Genomic DNA, 13319 nt, shown 5'->3' on the forward strand with positions numbered 1-13319 from the left:
TTGATTACAATATAATTAATAGATTAGACTATAATTACTTCAGGTATATAGATTGGGCTTGATTTGCAGTGTTTTCAATCTCACGTAGAAAGTTAACAATGATGCTTAGTAGTCAGGTTGACCTCTCTTGGTCTCACTTCGAAACCATCGTAGTAAATTAGCTACATTAATCTGTATCTTACAATATGTACTGCCTGGACAGCGTATGGAGTAAAGTCTTTTATTGAATAAGAGTATGTACCAACAGCAGCTTTTAGTACCTAAATAAAGCATAATTTATACTGTAGTAAGTTTTAATACATAACTCTTCTAGATTCTAAAAGATTTAATGACTTTGTTTACAAATTACATTATTTGCTAAAACTTTTAATAATACCCAACAACTGTATCTTTGAATCTGTACCTGATAACATTGACGGCAGGATAGACCCGGACTTCAAAAGAATTGTCTTTAGAGTAAACATTCATTTTCGATATAGCATTGTAGTGCATATTGACATCAATAGACAGTGTTTCGATCCTAGTCGGTACGAAGAGACCTCGAGTATCCTGGGCAATAATTTTAAGTTGCAGCATACAGTCCATAAATGTAACCCAGTTATTAACCCAGGCAAGACGACCTCGAGTACCTTCGATTGTACAACCCAATACGCCACGGAATAAGCCGCTATAAAAATATTAATATTAATTAAAATAAAAAACATCGCAGTATAGTTATTTACTAAATTACTAAGATATGTGTGTATGTAGATGTGATAGAAAGTTGTCTACGTAAATATCTCTATTTCAAATAAATTGTGATGAAAAATTAGTTGAGCTAGGGATCCTCCTTGACTCATTTAATTTTTCTAAAGTGAATATTGTAATATAAAACGAATATTGAAGTGTGGCAGTCTAATAATAATAGGTAAAATTTTATTGATGATGTCACTTGTATATATCAAGCGACATCTGTTTTAAATTCGTTTAAGAATTAACCGTAGAAAATCGGGCATTCAGATTTTGTAAACGAGTTTAGCGAAATGCAAAATGAAACTTTAAACTCGTTTAAACGTTTGAACTGAGTTTAATTCCAACTAAGCGAAATTAGTTTACTTAGTGAAATTTAGCCTTAATCTTCAAGAAATGCAACATCTGATATCACAAAGCATTATGTAATATCTGTGATGCTATTCATATTCGTATAAAGGCGACGATTACGCTTACTATCAGGTGAACCGTCAGAACCGTCAGATTGTTTGATACGATTATTACTTTCCATTTAGGAAGTAGGTAGGTAGGTAAGCATTTAGCTTGTTTGAATTATCAACTTCGTAAAATGTAAAATGTTTTAGAACATTCGTTCATTCGAACACTCGTAAACGGGTGCTGCTTGTGGGGACTGGTCTGTTTGAGTTACGAAGATTGATTAGACTATTTGCTTTTGCAATAGCCTATACTGGTGGTCACTCTATTCTCCCAAATTTGAATTTAAAAATGAATCTGTATTATTGTAAACATATGTAACAGTTATTTGAAAAGAATATCAGCTGAGTTTCTTATTAGTTCTTCACATGCCGAAATCATTTTGAACTGACGGTAGATTTGACATATCATAAGAGTCTGTAATAGACTTACATGAATAAAGATATTTTGAATTTTGAATTGGTTTACCTGTACTGATATCCTCTAAGCCTTAATTCCTTATAAAAATCTTTAGTAAGCATATGTTTCATGTTAGGTGCGAATACTTCAGGTACAGTTGGTAATACGCGGAAATCTTGTCCCACGTTCTCCTTTGCTAAGATACGTCCTGTTACGATAGATATTCCACTTTCGGTAATCTAAATATAGAATTTAGCGTGATATTTTTTACATTGACAATGTATTTTGTCCTTTTCGAGTAATGCTCCATAATAATGTCCAAATATTTTAGAATGTACAAAATAATTCGTACCTCAAAATTTCCAGTACTTCTATGTATTGAAATAATGAAGATCAGCTGTCCGTCCTTAGGGATATTAGTGGCTCTATGAAAGCGGACATCCTCGAAGATAACCGACATACCATCGCACAGCTTTCCCATTGTATCAAATGTTTCCCATACAAGGACTAGATATCCAGTAGCGGGATAGAGGTTGCGACCTGGTGATAAAATATTTTACATTAAATATATATTTTTTTCTCTTATATAAATTCAATGGCTATGCCATATACTATTTTAATAGTGAATCGAACATAGTCATGACTGTTATTCCATATAGGGAAATCAGAGTCATTAACATCAAGATTTAATTTACTATTTCTTTATTAAATTCTTTGGCTTCTGGTGACAATCTTCTAAGCGTTGTAGCTAAGTGACCATCATGATGAATTACGGATTGTTGACATTTGGAACAATATGCAAAACTGCACTAAAAGTATGTATTATATCTGGTTTCTATATCAAATACTTCATAATCATCCGTGACAAAATTTCATAATTCATCTTAATTATACTTTACTTATTAAGTTCATTGTTTGGTTTTGATACTGATTGAAGTCAATGCTGAGAAGCTGAAGTGAAAACAATACTCATAGGAAGAAAGGTCCAAGCTGCAAACCTAACATGGGGACCAACTACGTCCTCAAAAATTATCCAGAAAGTTGGTGAAATCATAGAATAATGAATTTAGAGAAACTATTCGTTTAGTAAATGATAAAAATACTAATGATAATGGTTTTATGACACCTTACCGTTGACGACGTGACCTGACAGGAATTCGGATTGCTCGTCTTTTAAAGACATCTTGACCATGCGCTCTGCGCAATTGAATATATCTTGAGCCTTATTGTAACATGTCACGTACCTAGAAATTATTAATTATTTACACCATGAAGAAACATTTAAATTAATTCTTCAACTTTGTAATTATATTATCTTTTTAATTCATTTAACATCTGTCAAAAGTATACATTATTGCATCTAGTGAATTTAGAATAATACCATAGTTTACTGACCCTCTTGAATTTAGGCATAGATTCATCAAATATACTAAGTTCTTAATAGTGATAAATAATACTTATAGCTGAAAATTTGAGTTTACTCCCATGGCAAAAATTACATTAAGCTTTTTGCAGTAGCAGAACGCAAAATTTAGTAACATACATGCATTATGTGATATTTGTGAAGTTCTTTATTTAGTTTTCTTCTCATAATCACGGTATCAAGAATAAATCTATACTTACCAGTTTTCACCATGTTCCCACTCCACTAAATGTGATAACATTGGTGTGCCACGTGATACTGGAAATACCACGTTAGGGTAGAGGTTAGCAAGATGGGGATTTATACCCGACTCAAATAATCTAAAATAACATACAAATTAAATAAGTTATAGAATTTATCAAAGATTTCTTGACATTCGAAAAATTGATACTTACTTTCCAAGCGCCACAAGAAGAATTTGTTTGTTATCGCTATGACTCTTTTGAAGAAGAGATATATTGATGATATCCTTCTTCATAGATTGTTCAAGAAATGTTTGGAGTGAACCATGTGAAGCCAGATCAATGATGACAGCATTCTTGTTAATGAGCCGGGAGGTTTCTTCAAATAAAACTGGACTCTGTTGGTGGAATGTATGAAGTTAATAATAATAAGAAACCTGAACATTTCACTGACTGATATCTAGTCCCAAGTTAAGCAGAGCTTGTGTTATGGGTACTAGACAACTGATTGAAACACTTGAATATATTTTTTGGAAATACATACATAATGCATATAGAAAATACCGGTATAATTACAAACCATCGTACTCATGAATACAAAATGTTCGCTGAACCTACAACCATCTAAAAGAGGGTATCCTAGTCCTCTGTACCACCAATACCGTCAGTATGTAATAAGAAGCGAACATGAAGATTTAGAGTATTTTTAAATATGTTCATAATAAAAAATCATACCAAAATATTATTAGTATGGTACTCCGCAGATGACAACTCAGCTTTAGAACTCTTCCAAAGGGACTGGGGAACTGATGTGGAAACCCAACGCTTTGAGCGTACTGTTGGCGATGGAATAACTTTCTTCAAGTACTTAAGAAGTCTGTGACCTATATATTAATAAAATAGTATTTATTAACATTTCTGTAAGTATTTTATAAAAAGTTGCTGATAGAGTATATAGATAAAGTTGAGTGACATTGATAACAGACATCATAATGTCTCTGCCACATATATTTTCAGATTTCATTACATATTTGCAAGCAAGTTACGAAGAAGTTAGATTATTTTCGGACGACTGCATATAAAATTTTAAAATTCATATTTGACCAAAGCTTGTGTTGAGACAGTATGCAAACAACACAAACATAATGTCATGGCTGTTACCCCAAATGGGGTAGTCAGAGGTATTTTCAAATGTCAATTTTGTAGTGAACGCTACACTTCACAATTCGCTCTGTATATTTTGAATCCAAAGTGACCGGGAGCAGGCATACAGCCGTTACTTGTTTAATTTTTAGTTTTATATCAGTGTTTGCTACAACGAAGAGTTGAAATATAAAGTTCCACTCAAAGTTTTATTCTGTCATTCGGATTTCTCTCACGAACAGTCATAATTCAGGATACTACCGCTAGATCACGACCCTCTTTCTCGACTTTAGTATAATCTATATCGAAGACATAGATAAATTCCTCTACCTCATAAGAAAGGATATAATTTGTTACTCCTTTTTATCAAAGGTTATCAATCAGAGATCAATCAAGCCTTGATTGATCTCTTAAGATAACCTTAATCCTTTTTACTCGATCTATCCTTATTAAAGGTACTTGTTTAAACTTACCAGTTTCGGCAGTATACCGCGAATGAAATGCGATATTGGAGCATGGTATTTCCTTGACGAATATATCCTGAGCAGATAATTTTGTGATGAAACGCTTCATAACATCAGCTGGGCCAGAAATTGTAACGGAGTTGGGTCCATTATATGAAGCCACGTCAATATCAAGAGGACATATTGAATTTATCTGTTACCAAAATAAAACGATATATCGTAAAGGATCCAGCGAGGGATGCCATCCAGTTACTTCCATATTACAAGCATTCCATCATTTGCTTAGAATATTTAATTGGATAATTGTAATATAATGGGATAGGTTGATAATTTAGAAATCTACTAGAGCAGTGTAAACTAAGTATGTTACCAGCATTTTCTGCTATTGATCATTTCACTTCCTCTATTTCGATATCAAACTTCTTACGAAAACAGTAGAATTCGAGTTTAGAAACGTAGACTTTGTTTTTTAATCGTTTTTTAGTTTTAGCAATCCGGGAACAATCAAACAGTATATCTGTTACTATATAAATACTAATCCCAATATTTTCTAACTGTAATGATACTGTTGGACCTTTTAATAGAATTGTTTGACTTAATAATATTATTAATAATACCTGATCATAGCTGGCACCGATCATAGCCATAGATCCCTTAATTAACTTGGTCTCAGTAAATGCCAGTCCTTGACTGTACGCCGCCATTATAGTTTGTTCAGCCGTAAAGCAGCCATCTGCGTAAGCGCAGACCAATTCACCGACACAATGTCCTAGAAGTGATATTGTTAAAAATTAGAAATCTTTAAGACTCAAGCCCGGAGTATACATAAAATAGTAATACGATTATTCTCATACTAATCACTTTTAAATAGAATAGAATAGAATAGAAAATCATTTATTCAATTAAACTTACATTGAAGCACTTTTGAATAGTCATAACATTTTTTTTTAATTTACCGCTCATTCGGAATGCTGTCTCATCACAAGAAGAACAAGCAAGAAACTTGTGTGTTGTGTATTGTCTTTTAAATAATTTATTCTTATTTACAATTTAAGTTTAAGTGTGTGAATACAAACTACCGATTAGCACTAATTCAATGAAATAATAAAATAAAAAAAACATTCAGTACACAACAACTGGTTAAACAATTAATAAGAGTAATAAAATAAGTCATAGTGATTAGAGCAGACCAGTCCACACAAATGGTACCCTGCCGACGTAGGGAAAAATATTAATACAAAAAACTTGACGTTCTTAAGCAGTTAAAATATCCCACATGCTTAAATGATGTTTGATTTGATTTGATTTGACATACTGTTTACCCGCTGTAAGCACAAGCGGCAACACCATTCCATTATCATATATTGAAAATATGATGGTCCTAAAATTATACAAAATTTCCAAAGTATATTTATTAAATGACCACGATAAATACTTTTTTTATTGAGAAATTGTCAACTAACAATATCATTGTTCATTTCGTTATTAAAGAAGTGTGTGTTAACAATAAATTACTTACCGATAATGTAATCGGGTTCGACGCCAATTGTTTTTAACACATCAGTAAGACCGATCTGTATCGCCACGATCCCAATGAAGGAGTTCAAAATATTATCAATACTTGTATAGTCGACATCTGTGACTATTTTCGTTAAATTGATACCTTTTGGCTTTAGTATTTTGTGGCACCTATGAGGAAATAAATTTTGATAGTTAACATTACACAATTTTAAGTATGTTTATACATATAAATCTCGTTGTTGCATGAGACATTAAATAAGTAATAATATGTACTCCAAATTTCTACTATAATAAAATAAATTATTTATAGAAGAGCTTCATGATTATTTTTGTTAGTGTTTTATATGACAATGCCTAGAGTATAATAAATAACTACTAGTTTATACTAGATACATATATACATACTATATTTATCTATTTCTATATACATATATATGGACAATACTGTCTATATGTATATATATATACTGGAAACAAAAAGACAACTTATTGATACGAGCCCTAAACAGCTACAAATTATTTGGAAACGCGTTTTAGTGGAGAAGAATAAAGAATATAATCGGACTGGAAATTCAAAAATGGGTAAGAAGTAAATAGTGTTAAAATGTGAATAATGCCATTAGCGACTTAATAATTATAATATTGACATTTCAGACAGTACCATCTAGTCCCAAGCTAAGCTAAGCTAGCTAAGCTATAATGACTACAAATGTTAACACTGAGTATGGAATCATACACGCGCGACCAAAGAAAGTAAGGCGGTGAGCTATACTGACAAATCACCGAAACCATGATATATATCAGCATTATGTCATAATCGTGTCTAAAGACAGGTGTAAGTATTCTAATAGAAAACCATTAAATTCAATAGGTTTAAAAGATACTAACTTTTCTATAGCAGCATCGAAGGCAGGCATCGTCATAAGTGTAGTGGCTACACCACTCCACTGTGTACCTATACCGGAATACATAAACCATATAGGTCGGCGAAGTCCAGAAAAATATCGAATGTCTCGAGCAAGTGGTACGCTCCTAGTCGGTGTTGAACCTAAAAAATATTATGTCTGTAATATTTTATTTATTTTCTCAGTTTCCAATATATTTAATTTTACAGTAACTTAATAGGTAGTTATATTCACAGCAGATCAATTATGGCTTCTTTTGTGCACAGCGTGCAGAAGAGAAGAGAGGAAGGCGAGTTCAGTGGTATATTATCTTATATATATATAGTATTATAAAATAATATAAAAATATATCGAGTACACGTATTTATTAGTTGTATAAAAATATATTAATATAGTTTTGTAACGAAGACTGAAAGACTGGTGTAACACTGTTACAGTTTTCATTACCAAACTATATTGGATGATATCTACTTGAAAGCCGATAAGTTATTGTGTAAAAGATGTACAAGTAAGTTACAGTAGATTTGATGGATATTTTTTCTTAGATAGTTCTTATTTCAAAAGCTGTTTACCCAATAATGTGAATCCTCTGAATTTGTGGCCAACAATATTTTTATCGAAGATATCATGCAAGAGTCTGATTTGTTCCACATCTACAGTTCTAGACTCCAAGTCATCAAGTATTCTGGCCACAGCAGACTCGGTGCGTCCCGATACACAGACTAGACGGGGCAAGTCGTCAGTTGGCAGACCATTATTTACCTGAATGATAAAAACGGTTTAAATATTCAAAAATTCACTTTGACTTCGTTATCAGAAATCGGATATTTGCAATTTCCCTTTGCAAATAAGCTATATCTCGTTTTTTTATACTACGTTAGTGACAAATAAGCATACGGCTCATGTGGTGGTAAACAGTTACCGTAGTCTATAGACGCCTGTAACACCAGGCGTGTTACGAGCATATTGCTGACCTTAAACCCTAAACATTATTACTACGCAAACTATAATTTAGTAAAATTGTGTTAGATTTTAAAAATAAAATTCAACCCAATTGCTGCCGTTGTTTCAGATATTACATTAAAAAGAATTGCCAAAGAAAACTTACGATTAAAACAATCAAATACTCGACGTTGAATCGACGAATGACCCTGATTAAATGTGAAATAATTTCTAATACATATAATGAAGAAAAGTATCATAAATTACATCTAATATTTTTGTTTCAGGGAGTGTGGTAGAGGAACTAGTATGCACTGCCTATTATAATCATGCTTTAGATAGCATCTTAATGCGTTGCCATTTTTTTTAAGATTGTTTTGACTACTATGTTTACAATGATAACTTAGATCATGCGTGATATACGCATGATGACTAGGACCCTCACAGGACACTGCAAATTAAACAAGCATATGGCAAAACATGCACAACAAATATCTGCAGATTTTGCCAAACTGAAGAGGAAACGCCACTACGCATCCTATGTGGTTTGTAGCCCACTCATGCATAAACGAAATATCTCCACTGGAAAGTGTACACTCTTTCCCGAGGAGATAAAAACCATCGCTCCTAAGGATATCTTTCAATTCTTGTCCCTGACGGGTCTAGGTAGTGAACACAATAGATCTATGTAGGTCGCAATGCTACAGGTGTTACAGGCACCTGACAATAGCCCAAATAACCCAATAAAATAGATCATGCGTTTTAATGATTAAAATAGTATAACAAAAGAGTATAACCAAATGCTCTTGCACATGATCTAACTTATCATTGTAAATATAATAGCCATGAGTGATTGCATTGTAAAAGCAAGCAGTAAAAACTAATATAACCATTCTAAATCTTCTTCTTATTTACTTCTTTCTTCTTATGTGAAAATATTTAATAACTTAGGATGATTAACACGTTACATTAAGACACATTTTCCTTGAATCTACATATCTTTTAGATAGCCTAAGCATAAATTACCTTTTCTCGAGCACTATTCTTCAAAAGGATGTGAGCGTTGGCTCCACCAAAACCGAAACTGCTAATGCCACACAAGCCTCTGTTCCAGGGTTGCTTCTCAGTGACAACTTTAAGACGGCCCTCAGATAAAGCAGCGACACCATCTCGAGGAGTGTTATAATGTAGATTTGGTGGTATAAATCCAGTATTATATGCTATACACATCTAGAAAAAAATCAGCACACAATTTTCTATTGAGTTTGTTTCTATTGATTTGCAGTTTTGGACAGCAAATATCTATCCACTCCAGATGTTCTTAATCACTATTATTACATTGGGACTCCTAAATCTCAAAAATGTTAGTGTTTTGGTTTTTATTGGCAAGTTTATGAGTTAGTCCTAGTATTTTGATAATATTTTTACAAGGGACAAAATAAAAAAGTACAGTGGATATCACTGTTTTAAGAATATCTGATAGAACAATTATTTTTCAATGTCATATTTGTGATCACGGAAGAAACTTCTAAGGTATTTATAAAAACTAACTAAACTCATCATCATCATCACCATCGCAGCCCGGAAGACGTCCACTGCTGGACATAGGCCTCCCCCAAAGATCTCCACGACGATCGGTCCTACGGTTTACTAACTAAACTAAACTAAACAAAACAAACGCAATATTTAAAGTGAAGATTAATACACTATAGTAGTGAAAACCACAAATCGGCCGATCGATCGATCTGATTAGCCTGCATAAACATATAGACTAGCGGTTAAAAAATATAACATTCATTATTTTGGGTTCCTTAACTTTGATGATGTCCAGCAATATTAGTTTATCTCATATATCTTACAGACAATTACTACCTCTTTTTATATGTATAGATATATAAATGACTTCGTTCGCGTGGAATTGTCACCTTGATCAAGTAAAGAAAATATATTTAGTAAGATTATACCCAAAAAAGTTTCATCGTTCTCTCTCCGATATTAACTCCTTACAGTTCTTTTTTGCACTAAAAAGTAGCCTATGTCCTTTCTCAGGGTCTATACTAAGTGTGTACCAAATTTCATTTCAATCCCTTCAGTAGTTTCGGCGTGAAATCGCGACAGACAGATAAACAGAATTATTTTCGCATTTGTAATATTATAATAGTAAGGATTTGTATGTATATTTAAATGTCCTCTGTACCTTAGAAACCGAGCACAAACCCGAAGCAGCTTCAGTGTGACCTAAGTTGGACTTCATGGAGCCTATCAGCAGCGGCTCCGACCGGCCGGCGGTGAACACTTCGTCAATCGCTAATAACTCTTCGGGATCACCAATTTGAGTACCTGTAGTAAAATACTCTCATGTTCGTGTTATTTTTTTTAATATATTTTTTATTTAATTATAACAAAATCAATACAAATAGATATACATCTAAGAGTACACTAACATATTTTTTAGCGTTACACAGACAATAAGGCTTTTTGTCTGTGCTAAAATTACACAGTTCATCGTTAATTAAAATATTAATTTAGGCCTATTAATTTTAAGTACGTTGTCTAATTTTGGTAAATTCATGAATAAAATAATAGATGGCGTTGTGTAAATACTTCAATTGGATTTGCTGTATCATTATCATCAAAATATGGGATATACATACATATGTAGATGGCTAATTTTGTGACGATGATTTGATTTACATAGAAGTGGACTAAGTCCGCGACTTAGTCCACTTCTATGTAACATATGTATAACATTAGTATTTCCCCAAAATAGCTTATTTTGGGGAAAAAACCATTATATTATATTTAGATTGTTGTTACAAAATTCAAAGTATAAACAGCAATAGCTTTATTATTATATGATACTTTATGTGCCATGATTGTAATGACCTGTAATAAAAGCCTGTACCATTAAGTAACTTGCTTCATTCACAACAGTCTGTACCTATATATGTTCGGTTACACGCATACTATATTACAAGTTTAAATAAACAAACCTGTGCCGTGAGCTTCAAGAAACTCCAAACTGGATGGTGGAATGGCGCATTCCTCATAAAATTCACTGAGCAGCAGCTTTTGTATGCTTCCAGATGGATAAGTTATACCCTGTTCTTTGTAGCCGTCGCAGTTAGTTTTTGTGTGTAGTACTTGAGCGTATACTCTAAATAAGGGTATCATTGCTTTAAAAATGTATAAATAAATCCACTATTTAATCGTTGTACAATTTTTTTTTGTTATCTCTGTCTCACCCACTTCACCTAGCCACTTCGTTGTAAGCTGTGGCGATTGGAGAATGAGATGAGGCAGTGAAATTATAAATAAAGCCTACTGTAATAATTTTTTTTTTGTAATACACATATAAAATATTTTTCATGTCCATCACTTAATTTTTTTTTTAATTAACAAAGTCCAAAATGTTTTTTTTAGGGATTCGCTATTAAAAATAGATACAACCGATAAATTTTTACCCAACTAAAATCAACCCTTATTCTTTAATAGCAATATTAAACTTTCACGATTTTCTCGGCGGCAGAACTTATTAATTTTCTGGCAAAATAACGTATTCTTTAATAGCTAATATATATTATATATACATATAGTGTATGTAACCTAACAGTCTGTTTATTGCTAACAGTTGTCTAGTACCCGTAAAACAAGCTCTACTTAGCTTGGGATTAGATGGCGCTGTGTGAATTGACCAGTGTTATTATTATTATACATGTAGTTATAAAACAATGTATTTAAGTAATTCTATCAGTTGTCTAGTACACAAAACACTAGCTATGCATAATATGTAAAGAATTATATATTGTTTCTGTCATATTTACCTTTTCGAGTCCTTTGCTTTCTGTAAAATGCAAACACTGACAGCTTCAGAGCGAGCATAGCCATTGGCTTTATTATCAAAACTCTTGCAAGTACCATCCTGACATAGCACGCCCAATCTACAAAAATACCACAAATACTTAGAACGAATATAGAAACGAATTGCTATCAAAAGAATGGTGCACCCATATGCCGTAACGGTTACACGCTGGCGGAGTACTAGTAGATGATAGGATGAGCATGAAGTTAGGTCAGGTGCGAACGAAACTCACCGGGAATTTATGACGATAGTGATGGCTAGTCCTGGAAGGACTGCGTAGCTATGCCCACGGTACATAAATATATAGTAGATGACGCCTATTAGATAATATTTTAAGGAAGCTGTTACATATAAATGTGGATGATTATAAGGGCAGAGGAAGGCCGAAAAAGAGATGGATGGACTGTGTGAAAGGTGATATGGTAAGAAAGTGACTAAATACCGAGATGACTGCGAACAGGGATGAATGGAAGAGAATAAGAAGAATAAACATATTACGCTAACCGCAGATGAATGGGATAAGGAAGAAGCAGATGATATTAGACAACGCCGCCAGGCGAGTTACGTTGTAGTGTAGTCCACCACTCGCCACGCTAACTCTGAGCAGTTTCTTATTTTTAATCTTATAAATTTAAGTGTTATTGTCAGTGATCTAGTACCCATAAAACAAGCTCTGCTTAGCTTGGAACTTGATGTTGTTTGAATTGTGAAGGATTATTATTAAGATAAGTTTCATTGCATACCTGTAAAACTGTAAAGATATAAAAGGATGTAGACATAAGTTAGAGCCACCAACTATAGCAGCATCACAGTGACCATCACGGATTGCTCTGAAAGCATGTTCCACAGCATACAGAGAACTGGAACACGCTGTATCCACGGTATATGACGGACCGGTAACTCCTAGCCAATGGGAGATACGGTTAGATAACATAGCGCGGCAGCATCTGGGGAAAATAATAAAAGAAGATAAAATAATAGCAAACAATCGTCAAACTTATCCCCCTCTTTTTACGTCAGTCGAAATGTCGCATATAGTGCTTTTTGCTGTGACTTCCAATAAGGCAAAATAAGTGGGTAGACAGTTTTGTCTACTCGTCAGAATTTTTTAATACTACGATATAGGCAGCACGTAGACTTTTTTTACTACGATGGTGGTAATAAAGCATACGGCACATCTGATGGTATACGATTAGCGTAGCCTATAGACGCCTGAAACACCAGAGGTAACACGTGCGCGTTGCGGACCCTAAAGAGACCTTAATATATCCTTCTTGAAAACCTCGGTAGGTT

At 33.3% G+C, this 13319-nt stretch overlaps 1 protein-coding gene across 1 annotated transcript in view; it reads right to left on the reverse strand.

The window, feature by feature from the left end:
* LOC131843574 (fatty acid synthase-like) overlaps window positions 1-13319 on the reverse strand; it is a 29427-nt gene that overhangs the window by 13076 nt on the left and 3032 nt on the right. The window contains exons 5-21 of the mRNA XM_059192246.1: window positions 12770-12973; window positions 11989-12105; window positions 11158-11321; window positions 10362-10504; window positions 9191-9394; window positions 7795-7984; window positions 7206-7365; window positions 6316-6485; window positions 5414-5565; window positions 4806-4989; window positions 3925-4073; window positions 3403-3587; window positions 3208-3327; window positions 2716-2828; window positions 1937-2124; window positions 1654-1823; window positions 404-667 (exon numbers count right to left, since the gene is read on the reverse strand). Coding sequence (XP_059048229.1) covers window positions 404-667; window positions 1654-1823; window positions 1937-2124; window positions 2716-2828; window positions 3208-3327; window positions 3403-3587; window positions 3925-4073; window positions 4806-4989; window positions 5414-5565; window positions 6316-6485; window positions 7206-7365; window positions 7795-7984; window positions 9191-9394; window positions 10362-10504; window positions 11158-11321; window positions 11989-12105; window positions 12770-12973 — 2877 coding nt within the window. The remainder of the gene's footprint in view (window positions 1-403; window positions 668-1653; window positions 1824-1936; window positions 2125-2715; window positions 2829-3207; window positions 3328-3402; window positions 3588-3924; window positions 4074-4805; window positions 4990-5413; window positions 5566-6315; window positions 6486-7205; window positions 7366-7794; window positions 7985-9190; window positions 9395-10361; window positions 10505-11157; window positions 11322-11988; window positions 12106-12769; window positions 12974-13319) is intronic.

The sequence above is a fragment of the Achroia grisella genome, unplaced genomic scaffold (assembly GCF_030625045.1).
Source record: "Achroia grisella isolate CSIRO2021 unplaced genomic scaffold, CSIRO_AGI_Agris_v1 utg319, whole genome shotgun sequence".
Taxonomy (NCBI): Eukaryota; Metazoa; Arthropoda; class Insecta; order Lepidoptera; family Pyralidae; genus Achroia; species Achroia grisella.